This window comes from Geospiza fortis, unplaced genomic scaffold (genome assembly GCF_000277835.1).
Source record: "Geospiza fortis unplaced genomic scaffold, GeoFor_1.0 scaffold98, whole genome shotgun sequence".
NCBI classification, from domain to species: Eukaryota; Metazoa; Chordata; class Aves; order Passeriformes; family Thraupidae; genus Geospiza; species Geospiza fortis.
Genome location: NW_005054306.1, coordinates 6,811,397 through 6,825,262, shown reverse-complemented (window position 1 = coordinate 6,825,262; position 13,866 = coordinate 6,811,397). Strand labels below are relative to the sequence as shown.

Genomic DNA, 13,866 nt, shown 5'->3' with positions numbered 1-13,866 from the left:
GGAAAGAGTCAAGAAACCCTTGAGTTCAAATGTCTTGACTTCCATGGCTACCGATTTTAAATAAATATAGATTGATTTAAAGGTAATAACATCATTTAAAGAAAATAAATGTTTATCAGAAAGATTATATGTGAGATAAAGGTAGTATAAGGCATGTGGACCCAGTTTTCAGCTGCTGTAAATCAGGTTAGATATGTTAAGCTAAGCTGATGTACAGCATATAAAATCTGTCTCCAAGTATTTAGCTTAAATTTGTCCTGAGGTAAACTTATGCCCAACCAGTTCCTAAAAAAAAAAAAAAGAAGAGGACTAATATCTTTAAGTCTCCTCCATTTTATTGCTGAGCATGATATTTCATGACATGGAATATCTCTTTGGTTAATTTGAGTCATCTCCCTGATTGTCCCTTCCCAATGTCTTGTGCACCCTCAGTCTATTCACTGGGGAGGGGACACAGAGTGAGAAGCAGAGAAGGCTTTGATTCTGTGCAGGCACTTTTCAGCAGTATCTAAAATATTACTGTGTTATCAGTATTGTTTTGGTTGTAAATCTAAAATACAGCACAAGATGAGCTGCTGTGAATGAACCCAGTGCAGTCTCTAAACTGCTGGGGAGAAGAGACAGGCACTGACCAGGAGATGCCCCAGGTGAGTCTCTGGGCCATAGCCAGTTCCTGTCTCAGACTCTTTGGTGTTCCTTGATGCCAGCACAAACACTGAGCAGCAATGGTGAGCACACTGCACAAATGATGCCACACACACAACCCACCAGTGCTGGACTCCCAAATAGCCATGGCTGAACTCTGAGCTGCACTTTGATAGACATGGATATATTGTGTGTCTGTAGCTGGTTTGTCTACAGACTTGGTATGCATATGAATGGGTGAAAAATATTCTACTTCTGACTGTAATTAGAATTTCCTATAACCCAACACAAATGCTGTGGTGATTAATTAATATTTGCAAATTCTTTTGTAAATGTGAAGGGCCATGGCAGATGTTACTGATTTACTAAGGCAGAATTTTCAGTCTTTGAATTTTAAGTCTTCTCTTTTCAGGTCTACAGCAGGTGGTAGCACTCAGCGATCAGTGCACTTCTGTTTTTCAGGGTTGATTGCGAGAGCTTTTGAGCTGGCACACACTGATGACCAGAGCTATCCAAAACCCGTGTATCTCATGCTTTCTATTTGGGATCCATGATCAGGATACTATGAAAGAAAACCAATTTTTTATGACAAGAATATTGAGTTCTTATTAGATCAAAGATAAAATCATGGAAATGTCCATGTAGCTGAGAGATGTGCCAGGCTCTAGCAGGATCATTCTCTGATTCCCGTGTGCCACAGAGGGAGTGCCCAGTGATGTAAGCTATGGGAATGTGGCTATCAAGAGCTATGAAGGGAAAATTTATATGGCTTGAAAGGATGATTTGTTGAGATATGAAAGGCAAAAGACATCCTTGCTTTTATCATGTTAGAAAAACTTGGGGTGTCAAGATGATTTCTTTTCCTTTTTTGTATTTAACATTCAGATCTCATCTTCTCTGGGAGACTTTACTGTCATTCATTCAATGGCATCATCACAGGATTTGGGAGACTTAAGAATGACCACCAGAAAAGCAGAAAGTTGTATTGCTATACTGCTAACACAAGTTTTTTCTGTTAGTCTTTGTTACTTGCAGAAACACAGAAGTGGTGAGGACAAGAAAGTCAAGGACTAAATTCACCTCAGCCTAACTTGTCTGAGAACCTCAAGCCAGGGTACAGCACTGAGATTAAAGTTGTTGCTCCTCAGCTTTCCTGGTACCCTAGATAACAGAGCCTAGTAACACCCTCTGGATCACAATGTCCCTCAAAATTTGCTTTTCTCACACTTTTATAGAAGGGCACAAATATCCTGACAGCAGAGTCACTGCACCCTTACTTTCCATGATGGTTTTCAGCAAAGATAGTTTTACCATCTATTTGACTTGGCTGATGTCTCCAGGTAATTTCCTCTTTTTTAAAAATTTTCTTTGCCATCTGTGGCATGCTGTCTGTGATGATTTGAGTCCTCAGGTGTGGCTTTACTGAGCATAACCAGGTGAAATTGATCCTCTTTAATTTGGGTTTAGGACTATGCATTTTAATGGTGAAGGCAAGCTTTAGATTCAAATTTACCTCTTTCTGCACAAAGTTGATATTAATTCAGCTAGACCTGAAAGAGAATATTGCAGAAAAGAATGTCTGTAAAATAGCCTGGCAGCTCTGCTAATGGTTAAAAAATTCTAACTTACTTTCATTTAATTCATTCTTGAAAACCTTTGTTACACACACACTTCTAGTTGCAGAAGCTTGCAAATCAGCTGGATTTTTCGAACAATCATGGCTCTATTTATAATGATACTTAGCAACTCTAACTGATATTATGTTTTAACTCTAAAAAATAGCCAGAAACACAGGGTATCAAAGCCAAGTGAAGATGCCAAAAATGTTGTTATTGCTACTGACATTACTGATACTGCTGTGTAAATAGCCTTTTTTTATGATGTGTTAACTTCTTTGTATGACATCTTCAGTTTGGAGAATGTTCATTGCTGCCTTCTATCTTTCATTGTAAGAACAGAGTTGTAAAATAACCACTCCCTGTTTGGACATTAATTCCTTTTCTAATTCTGTTGACATAGCTGGATTTTCTTTCTGGAATAGAATAGAATCATTTAGGTTGAAAAAACTTCTAAGATCATTGAGTTCAACCATCAACCCAGCACTTCCAAATGCACCAGTAAACCATGTCCCTAAGCACCACATCTACAAATCTTTTAAATACATCCAGGGATGACGACACCATCACTTCCCTGGGCAGCCTGTTCCAATGCTTGACAGCCTTTTTTGAGAAGAAGAGATATCCCATAAAACCCAACCTAAACCTCCCCTGGTGCAACTTGAGGCTGTTTCCTCTCATTTTGTCACTTGTTACTCAGGAGAAAAAACAAGCCCCCACCTTTTTACAACCTCATTTCAGGTAATCATAGAGAGTTACTCTACATAAAGTTACTCTTGAGCTTCCTTTTCTCCAGGCGAAGCAACCCCAGCTCCCTCAGCTGCTCCACATAAGATTTGTGCTCAAGACCCAAGGCTCTGATGCCCTTGACAGATTCACAGAATCAAGGCTGGAAATTATCTCCAAGATCATGGAGTCCAACTTTTGACCAACAACCACTTTGTCAACTGAACCATAGCACTAAGTACCTTGTCCAGTCATTTCTTGGACACTTCCAGGGACAGTGACTCTGCCACCACAGCAATCCATTCCAGTGCTTGACAACCCTTTTCATGAGGAAATTTTTCCTAATATCCAACCTGAACCTCCCTTTGCACAGCTTGAAGTTATGTCCCCCTGTCCTGCCATTTGTTGCCTGGCACCTCACTACAGCTTCCTTCAGGCAGTTGTAGAAAGTGATAAAGTGTCCTCCCAGTCTCCTTTTCTCCAGTCTAAGCAATCCCAGCTCCCTCAGCTGCTTCTTATAAGACTTGTGCTCCAGACCCTTCACCAGCTCTGTTGCCCTTCTCTGGTCATGCTCCAGCACTTCAATGTCCTTCTTGTTGTGAGGGGCCCAGAACCGGATGCAGGATTCCAGGTGTGGCCTCACCACTGCTGGGTACAGAGGGACAATCCCTTCCCTGATGCTGCTGGCCACACAATTTCTGACACAAGCCAGGATACCATTGGCCTTCTTGGCCACTTGGGCACAGCTGGATCACGCTCAGTTGGATGCCAACCAGCACTCCCAGGTCCTTTTCCTCTGGGCAGCTTTCTAGCCACTCTTCCCCCAACCTGCAGCACTGCCTGGGGTTGTTGTGACCCAAGAGCCTTGTTGAACCTCATCCCACTGGCCTTGGCCCATGGATTTGGCCTGTTCAGGCCCCTCCACAGAGCCTTCCTGCCCTCCAACAGATCAACGCTCCTGCCCAGCTTGGTATTGCCTGCAAAGTGACTGAGGCAACGCTCAATTCCCTTGTCCATATCACTGATAAAGATATTAAACAGGACTGGCCCCAGTACTGAGCCCTGGGGGACACCACTTGTGACTGCTGCCCACTGGATGTAATCCCACAGACACTGCTCTCTGGGCCCGGCCATCCAGCCAGCTTTTCACTGGAGCTGAGAAAGGGAGCTGGGTAAAATCCTGGCCAAGCCATGAGCAGCCAGACTCTTCAGGAGAATGCTGTGGGAAACAGTGTAAAAGGCTTTGCTGAAGCCCAGATAAACAACATTGACAGTCTTTTCCTCATCCACTAAGTGGGGCATCTTGCCATAGAAGGAGATCAGATTAGTCAAGCAAGACCTGCCTTTTGTAAGCCTGAGCCTGATCCCCTGATTGTCTGGCATGTGCTGTGTGATGGCCCTCAAGGTGATCTGATCCATTCAGATATTTTCTTCAGGGAATGCTTTCTGGGATGCCTACCTGTCTACAAACAGAAATAAATTTCTGGGGAAAAGTGTTACTAAAAATCTCTTTAGAATTTTTTGGTTCTGTTTTATATTGTGAGTAAAATACTCAATCCTGATGGAAGCAATATAAGAAAAAGTAGTGACAAAGTGACTATAGCTGCAAACACCCTGTAGTTACCATGTCTGCACAGTTGTGTTTTGGCTCAGATCACAGAGTCCTGCAGGTCCTAAGTGGAATATATGTTACTGGGGCATGGGAAACAATAAAAGATAAATGAGTTATAGGATGGCTTTATAAAACAAGCCTATGTGCAAGGAGGTTGGACTGTGAATTGTCTTATGACTGTTACTCTAAGGACTAAGCAAATATAAAAATTGCAAATTCTTATCTGATCTATTTTTTTTTTAAATGGCATAAGTGTCAAGTTAAGTGGCAAATGAAAACAATAACATTCTCTGGGAAATACACTCCCAAAGAGTGTTAACAAAATCAAATAAAAGTGCTGTCTTAAATACAGGATTTGCATTTTCTTAACAGAATAAACTCTCTGCCTTGACTCTCTGTGCACTCACTGAAGTGGAGGGCATGGCTAGTGACAACTGGGAGCTGTTCCTGGAGGCTTTCTTGCCTTTTTAGGTTATGAGGGTCTCTGTGTGTTTAGGATAATATGATTGACAGCTCCACTCCGGCCCCAATTAGCACCCTATAATTTATTAGCTTCTGCTTTCAGATTATGCGCTAACTTCACAAATATTTCAACCACGGAAACAGCAGCTATCAAGTGTCTCTTTCCTGATCCAGCTCACTTGGACTGCAGTTAAATACAAGGAGGGAGCTGTGTAGGTCTGTCAAGAGAGAATAATCATTTGTGTCTCTGTGCAGCTGGGGCTGTCACAGTTCTTTAGGACCCAGCTTCTGGAAAAAAGGAGTTGTTCCACTGGGTCAGAATCAGGGGTTAGGGTTGGTTCCTGCCACAGAGGTTCACTGCAGGATTGAGACCAATTGCACTGGCTCTTCCTGAAAAGGCCCATATTTGTCCAACTCTGTTTATCATGTAAATACTGGCTCCATGCAAACAATGTTGGTAGGAAAGTTTGTGTCCCTCCTAACACTGTTTCTTTGCTTCTTGCTGCTGTGGTGTGGGGCCAGAGTGCTAAGGATGGAAAAGCCTGGGTGAGGCAGGAGAACAGAGAGGAAATCAGATGCAGGGTTCAGGCTGAGGATAGAAGTCCAGGAGAGGAGAAGCGGAGAAGTTGGGATGGGTATGATGAGGGACGAGGGGCACCTTGCAGCTGTACCCAGGCCAGGTAGGGCAGAAGGAAATGTGCCATGCCGCAGGGAGATGCAGTACCCTTAGTAATATCCAATGTGCTATTACATTTCCTAATGGGACAGCACTCCTGCCAGGTGTTTACCCTGCCTTTACCATGAATGAATAAGCAACTGGCACATACCTAAAGAAATGCTCCTGTCCTTGGCCAGCCTGTGCTTTTGTGGGCTGCAGCTGACAAATGGAGTGCCCATGCATGAGACTGGAGGCCAGGAGAGTGCGCACCTGCACCCTGCAGCCCAGTGCTCCTGCACCTCTGCACCCTGCACAGCTGCATGTCTGCACTCCTGTACCCTGCACACCTGCACCCTGCACTCTTACACTTGCACCCTGCACACCTGCTCATCTGCATTTGCACTCTCTGAATCTCTGCTCTCCTGCACTCCTGCACTCCTGAACGGTCTCTTCCAGCACCTTCCCTATCTCTTGGGGGACCTGATGCAGAGAGGGCAGGGGCAGGAGGATGGGTCATAGCACCCCAGAGCCTCTCTGCTGCAATTTGCATTTAGAGCTTTGATGCACATTATTCCTGGGTTATACCTGGCTAAGGAGGCAGTAGAGGATGCACTGCAAAAGTAACTCCTGCTTTAAGACTAGAAATGGACATGAAGAACCCAGGGTGAGTAGCTTGTCACTACATTCAGATTAGATAATAGTGTTACCATACTGGCAACTAAATTTACAGCGTGGTTCCCTAAGCTGTAGTCCCAAAGCTTGGGAAGTGACTGAAGGAACACTTTTTTTTCTCTTTTTCTTTTCTTTTTCTTTTTCTTTTTCTTTTTCTTTTTCTTTTTCTTTTTCTTTTTCTTTTTCTTTTTCTTTTTCTTTTTCTTTTTCTTTTTCTTTTTCTTTTTCTTTTTCTTCTTTTTTTCTTTCTTTTTCTTTTCCTTTTCCTTCTCTTTTTGTCTTCTTTTTCCCCTTTTCTTTTTTTTAAGTGATCTTCTACTTGCATTTCCCTATGCAAAATTGCCTAGCATACAAAATCAATGTCTCACTCCTGAAAATAACCATAGGACTCTTCCCTGCTGCAACTGCTCCTCTGGGTGGCAGGCCCGGGAAGACAGCCAAGACACTACAATCCTCCACAGGAGCTGGCTCATTCTTCTGTAATCAAAAGGGCACGTTAATTACAACACTTGCCCAGAAAAAGATGCACAGCAACTGTCAGTTAGAGAACACTGCTGCATCCAAAGCCACCAGCAGCATTTTCCTCCCTTCCAAGAAGGGCCCAACATTTAAGCTGTAGCTAGAGCTTGTCTTGTGAGCCTAAATATGACTTCAAAGGGAAGGCGAGAAGGGTCGGCAGCTCCTGACCCAAGGAGGAGACAGGGCAGATACATTTCCCCAGAGGCAGCAGCACACAGTCTAGGGGACGCAAAAGGGATTATTCAACCTCTCTTTCACCCTCTGTCCCCTCCCTTCCTCCTTCTCTGCTGGGGGGTCCTATGGAAAACATACTGGAAAAGTAGGTAAGAAGTAAGCAATACTACCCTAAAGCTCTCCAACATTAGACCCTAAGTGTAGAGGCACATATATGCATTTAAGAGCTTCATGCTTCACTCTTGTGACTGCAGCCATACTGAAGCAAAGACCTCATTAAAATAAAGCGGAGACTGCTCCCACAAATGCCATGCTCTATCCCCACCTCCATCCTTCCCTTGACAGATCACTTTTAACCTCAGAGATCATCAAAACAGTATACTCCTTCATGCTTTGCTGATTTTCAGCTAATTTCAGAAAGGGAAATAAATACCTGTGGTGAATACATCCAGAGCTCATTTTGGAAACTCCTTGTGGAGAGGACACTCTTGCTATTGGGCAGCATCAGGTACCCTTGCTGTGTCCAGCACTGCCATGCTCTGCAGCAGATGCTTTCCCTCTGCCTTCTTTGCTGGACTCTGTATGAAGTGGTCTGAAGCTGTTTGTGTCTATTTGTCCGTCCCAGCTGGGCTAGTCTGTTTGTCTGGTGGGCAGCTAGAGAGCACAGTGGGGTACGTGACATTCAGAAGGGGACAGCAGGAGGATCTGCTGTCCAGGCTGGAGAGATGGGGACTCACATCCCCTTCAGTGCATGACAAGCATGTGACAGGTAATATTTACGTAACATCTAAGAAGGGTTTCTTTTGTAATTCCAGATTTTCTACAAGCATTCATGACTAAGGGAGTAGTGACCTATGATGCAAAGAGGAATGAAACAGGCTTGAGAAATGGCATGGAGGTCATGTGCGCTGTTACTGCATTAGGACCTGTGGCCCCAGTCCTGCAAAGACTAATGCCCAAGCCTTAAAGGTTGGTGCTCCTTCGGGAGTCAGAATAACACAGAGCGAGCAAAACTGCAAGGATTAGCCAAAACAGGGCATGTGTGCTTTCAGGCTGCAGTCTACCCAGAGTAGGACCATTTTTAAAAAGTTGTTTGTACTTTTAGCACCTTGAGCCACTGTCTTGGCTTTTGTGTTTAGATGTTTTCATGATAAAGCAGTAAAAAATATACCCACAGAACAAATGGCAAAACCAATATTCATGGATTCACTGCATAAATTCTTGTGCTTGAATATATTCACAGTCAAAATGAATTGTAAATGCCAATGTAGCAAATGACTCATTTATGCTTACATGAATATTTCCAAATGTATTTGGGCTGCATCACTCAGCCCTCCTTGTTAAGAATTGCAGAGAAGAGGGGAGAAAAAAGGAATGAAAAAAGAAATAATTGTGGGGAAGCACAACCAATCATAGACTCAGATTTATCTTTAAAATAACCTTTAAAAACAGCCTGAAAAAGCCCTCAGGAAAATGCTCACAAAATGACCCTGCTAACTTTTAAGCTTCTGCTTAAAACAGTGTTTTTAATCACCTTTCTGCTGCAAAAAGCTGGTGCCTTCTTCCTTGATAAACTCTTTCTGTTATTTTTTATTATAGGATTCCTATTCTTTCCCAGAAATTGAGCTATCACCAAACCCAAGAGAAGCAAGTTTGGGTTATTCACAACTCCACTCCTGACACATGGTGAACATAATGCCAAATTTTGCCAGAGTTTGAAAGGTAAAAACTCTGATCTCAGCACAAAAGTTCACTTTCTACTGCTTCTCCCAGTGTCAGGGGGTAATGTTAGGAATTTCCTACTATATGCTTTAAAATTTGTCAACTTCAAAGATGTTACATTAAGGAAGAAAAAAAAAAACAAAACAGAAAAAACACAAAACACAGTAGTATTGGAAACCGATATTTTGTCTATAAAAAAAGTCAGCTTTTAGGTATAGAGTAAGTGCCATTTCTGCCCTATTTCATTAATTATTCATCACCTGGTAGTAACACTTTAATTTACCACGTCAACAGCAGTTCTATATGCTACAGTCCCCTCTGTTAGCCGAAGAAATACGGACCAGCTCCCTTACTTTAACCAATCTTACAGCCACACCATACTCCAAAATGTAGCACTGCAATGGTCTCATATTTTCTTATATTTTGTATTTATCTCTGTGTATTTTACTCACCAAGAAAATATTTTCAGCTGTTAGGATTTCTATTTATCTTTCATGCAAAATAATAAGATAACTCACTTCATCCATGTGAGAGGTATGGTTTCTGGTTCACCCTGAAGTTTTCAGTTTGCCTTATTTCTCTTATTTAGCTTTAATACTTCATTAAAGTACACAGGATGAATGAAGGAGATACCTTTAATACAGCTTTGCTACTGTTAAATATCTATTTGCACCTTTCAAAAAACCCGAAATGAAACAACTACTAAAGTGGCAAAATGACAGCAATAAGTAGACAAAAGGAAGTGTTAGAGGCAACTCAGAACTAATGTCCACCAAGTGCTTTTTGTTCTGGTGTTCCCTTTAAAGGCTGTTGGGTTGGAGGTGAGCCATTCTTCATTGGATCCCTTTCTTTCCCTGCTTTAAGAGGGTTTAACTTTCACCAGAAAATGTTTATTGTAAAAAGAAAAAAAAAGAAAAAAAAAACACCAAAAAACAACCAAAACCAAACAAACAACCCCACCCCCAACCAAACAACTGTTGTACAGCCAATGCAATGTGCCAAAGTCTGAGAAGTGCCACCTTGGTTTTCGTCTTTCTGGGATTTAAGCAGTTGTGAGGGGAACAGCTGCATATCTGTAAGTCCAGGGCAGGTGGCCCCAGTCAGACACTTGCCACTCACAACCACAAAGCTGAAAAATCTGACCAGTTCCATGACAGTCTGAAAAAGTTAATGAGTTCCAGTTTCTTCTCCTTTTACTTTTCTATAATGCAAAATAAAAATCCAGTTCAAAACTGCTGAGTATCTTTACCATGGTTGCATTCAAGAAATAACTTTCACTGCCATAAAAAAATATTCACACCACTAAAAAACCCCCACAATTTCCTCTGTTGCCTGTGTGAAGGCCAGTGCTTTTGCATCACCATCCATGATGTCATTTAACTCTTTCAGAGTAGTCTGGCTGCAGGTCTGGGTGTGGGGTCTGTTTAAATAGAAGTTCAATGTCTTTGGTTCTCTTCTTGCAACAGAATGACTTTCCTCTCCGAAATAAGTCTAAAGTATCACCCTTGCAATGCCAGGTCCTTTTAAATCCCGTTGTCTTTCCCCGAGCAGCAGGGCCACGGTGGGTTTGGAAAAGGGCAAGGGGGGATCTGAGAGTCTTTGAGTCAGCACATCAGCTCAGAAGGGATCCACCACAGAAGGAGTAACGGCGAGCTGCAAACCAAGACCAGAAGCTGTTACAAACTGACCCGATTTCAGCTCTGAATGCCACCATGTCTAATGGGTAGAGAGCTACAGGGGAGAACCAGGGGAAGAAGAGTGAAGGACAGCTCTAAAACCAGTACAGATCCTTGCTTTTATCCTGAGCTTGCAAACCTGAGAATGGAGAGAAGAAAAAAAAAAAAAAGGAAGAAGAAAAATAGATACAGGCATTTAAGAACAGAGGAAAACAAATTCATTTCTTGCCAGCTGAGATCAGTCTAAAGAATGGGATCTCCAGAGCCCCAGAAGGCTGTGAAACAAGAAGAGCCCAAGCCAGACTGGAGAAAGTCTCTCCTGTTTAAGGTGAGGACACCATAAGGAGCCATTAGTGGCTGCAATAGTGAAACCAGCATGGAGCAGACTTTCCTTCCCTCCACAACCACTGACTCAGGATCTGTCCCTGCTGACTGTGCCTGCGCACCCATTTTTGTCAGCTCTACAGCCACAGCCTTGGTTCCAGACACCCCAACAGGCACCACCAGGGGAAGACCACTGCCTTTTTTCTTAGCAAATGCAATTGTGCTTTCATCTCAAAAACTGGAAGGAGGAGGTAATTAGGAGAGGAGCTAGTTCATGAACCTGCATGGTGTCTAGAAATGACCCTGCAGGGCAGCACATGGATAGGGCCAAGCGGTGACCTGGGGGCTGCTCCATTCTGCTCTTAGCTCTCGCTGCTCAATGCAGGAACAAGACCAGGGCCAGGACAAAAGTACCTCAAAGCAACCTCTAGCCTCAGGGAATGTTTGAGGCCATCAGAAATTCAAACAATGTTGTGGAGATGCGATGTGTCGGCCTGTCCTATCCTTCCTCTCCATTCTTCACTTGCCTGGCCTGAGAGCCCCAAGAAGAGCACCCAGGGCAGAGCTCAGGTGTCACACATGGGGCGTCTACTCTCACTTCATTCTCCTACAGCAGAACCTCAGCCACCACCCCGAGTCCTTCCCTACTGCTATGGATGGTGTGGAATAGGGAGCAGGGTTGCAGCTGAGCCAGGGGAGCTGGAGGGCCCGAGGGCAGCTCATTACCTGTGTCCACATTGAGGCCAATGCCCTGGGCCATGTCTCCTGTTGCATTGGGGAAGGGGCCCGGCGTCGTCCAGGCCGCGGCAGCGCCCGTTTCACTCTTGCCCAGTTCGCAGGGCGGGCTGACGGGTGCGGACACGGAGGCGGGCGTGAGGCGGTGGGGGCGGACGGAGGCCTGGTGGTGGTGGTGATGGTGGTGGTGATGGTGGGCGTGGTGCCAGGGCTCGGGGCCGCCCTGGTGCAGGTGGCCGTGCAGGGAGGCGGGCGCGTAGGGGTCGGTGGCAGCGGCGAAGGGCAGCTCACTGTGGGCGGCGGCTGCCAGGGGGCTGCTCAGGCTGGCCGGCACCGAGGAGGGCTGATACGTGCTGTTCCAGAAGGACGGCGGGAAGATGCGCTGGCTCATTGGGAAGGATCCATCTGGGTGAAGGAAGTGGGAAAGACAGTAGTGAGCACACCCCACAAGACTTGATCTCCTTTCTCTAGGGCTCTGTCCCTTCCTGAAACCCAAATGAGTCCTTCCCTTCCCTTTATTCCACAAAAAACTGGCTCCAAACAAATGCAGATTCCTCTCCAACTAAACACCCAACACACTTGTCCTATGGCTTATCCATGAAGCTGCCACTATGTCCTCCAGCTTTTTCTTACTATGTAGATGGGCAAAAGGTTGTTACCTAAGGCAAGAGAAACATCTCTTTCCTTCAGTAGTGGAAACTACTATGCACCACTTAAATTTTCAGGTTTGGGTTTTTCTTGTTTGTTTTTGTAATAATCTCCTTGTCTAAACATTTATGCCCAATGCTTCCTTGAAAAGCACCTGCTGCCTCAGGGCAGTAGCAAAGTGGGCAGGAACAGTGAGAGATGTGACTAAAGGCAAGTTTGAATTACTCAAATATCTGGGGGCAATTCTCCATCTATTACAGCCGTCTGTTTCTTAGGTATATTGTCAGCCTGTTTAGGAAGCCCTCAGCAGAACTTTGGAGATTGGCAGGGCAAAGACAAATACCCTACATCTTCTTAGCCCAGTTAGCAACATGCAAGATGGACTGATGATTATTAATATCACAAATAGATGTTATGTATTATTAATTTGGAATGCACACTGTTCTTGAAAGAAATAAAACTATGTTCCTAATACTTCTTTGCCAGGGAAGTATGTCAGCTCTGAGCCTTGGCATTGCTTGGGAGAAGGGGAAGCAGTTCATGATGAGCAAAACAACCTCCTCTACTGCCATCAATTCCAGCACTGAATATCTCTCACCCATGAAATATTCTTGGACACTACAGACAGCAATCCATGCAAGGTCTGGGAAACCAGCCCTGGCTGAGCAGGTGGCCCTGTGAGGGAGGGTTACTAAGGCTGCCCACAAGGAAGTGCCAACCCTAACTCTCTGGCAGATGGAGTGTGGAGAAGATTATTCCCCTCTGCCCTGACTACTCTCGTGGGCCTGTCCAGTGTGAATCAGACGTGGATACAGAGAGCTGTGCATAAGCCACGGCCTTGGCCTTGACAGCACATGGCCATGGACAAGTCTACAAGTCCTGTTTTCAGAAACTTAAGAGTCCTTGTCAGCACTCCAGCAATAATCAGGGTGGTGATACACGCAGGGCAAGATACAGGGACACACACAATAATTTCTTTTAGAGGTGGGAAGCTGATCAGATTGTTCCCACATTTGCTTTTTGCTTTGCTCCCATCACTATGACCACTCTAAACTGAAAGCTAGGGTCAACAGGGAATACACTGGTCACAGTCACAGTTTGGGAGTCACTCCGTGGCTAGTTGGGCGTAGCCCTCTCCAGGTAAAGCACCTGCAGTGAAAAGACAGTTTGTTTCCTCCAGCTGCCTCTCAGGCTGCTTTCCCCTGGGCGATGCCCCTCTGCATAATCTGAAGGGCTTTATTCTTTCCTTTTTACCCTAAAAGGGCCAAGCAGCTGGCAGCTCCTAGCCTCAGATCCCAGGGGATGCCCGCCGGGCACCAGCCGCTGGTGGGAGGGAGGAGGGAGCTGGATGCGGAGCCGAGGCGAGGACGAGGTGCCGGCCCCGCATCTCCCGCATCCCCTGCATCCCCCGCGCCCCCCGCGCCCTCCGCGCTGGGCGCTCACCCCGCCAGGAGCCCGCGTTCCGCGCCGCCTTCGCGCTGCCCAGGGAGAAGCTGCTGGGCTGGCTGAGCGCCCGGCTGAAGTGCTCATCCACCACGGCGCTGATGTCCCCCTGGAAGTAGGTGAAGAGGACACAGCGGGAGCTGATGTACTCGGCCTCGGGGGGTCGCTCCTTCTCGGGGCTGCAGTCCTCCTCCTTGATGCTGGCCGTGGCGTGGCTGGAGAAGGAGCTGCCGG

At 45.2% G+C, this 13,866-nt stretch overlaps 1 protein-coding gene across 1 annotated transcript in view; it reads right to left on the bottom strand.

Annotated features, from left to right (window-relative positions):
• Positions 1–9,674: 9,674 nt before the first annotated feature.
• The window catches only part of VGLL2 (vestigial like family member 2), a 6,487-nt gene continuing 2,295 nt past the window's right edge, over positions 9,675–13,866 (bottom strand). The window contains exons 4-6 of the mRNA XM_031066722.1: positions 13,633–13,859; positions 11,533–11,946; positions 9,675–10,621 (exon numbers count right to left, since the gene is read on the bottom strand). Coding sequence (XP_030922582.1) covers positions 10,578–10,621; positions 11,533–11,946; positions 13,633–13,859 — 685 coding nt within the window. The 3' untranslated portion in view covers positions 9,675–10,577. The remainder of the gene's footprint in view (positions 10,622–11,532; positions 11,947–13,632; positions 13,860–13,866) is intronic.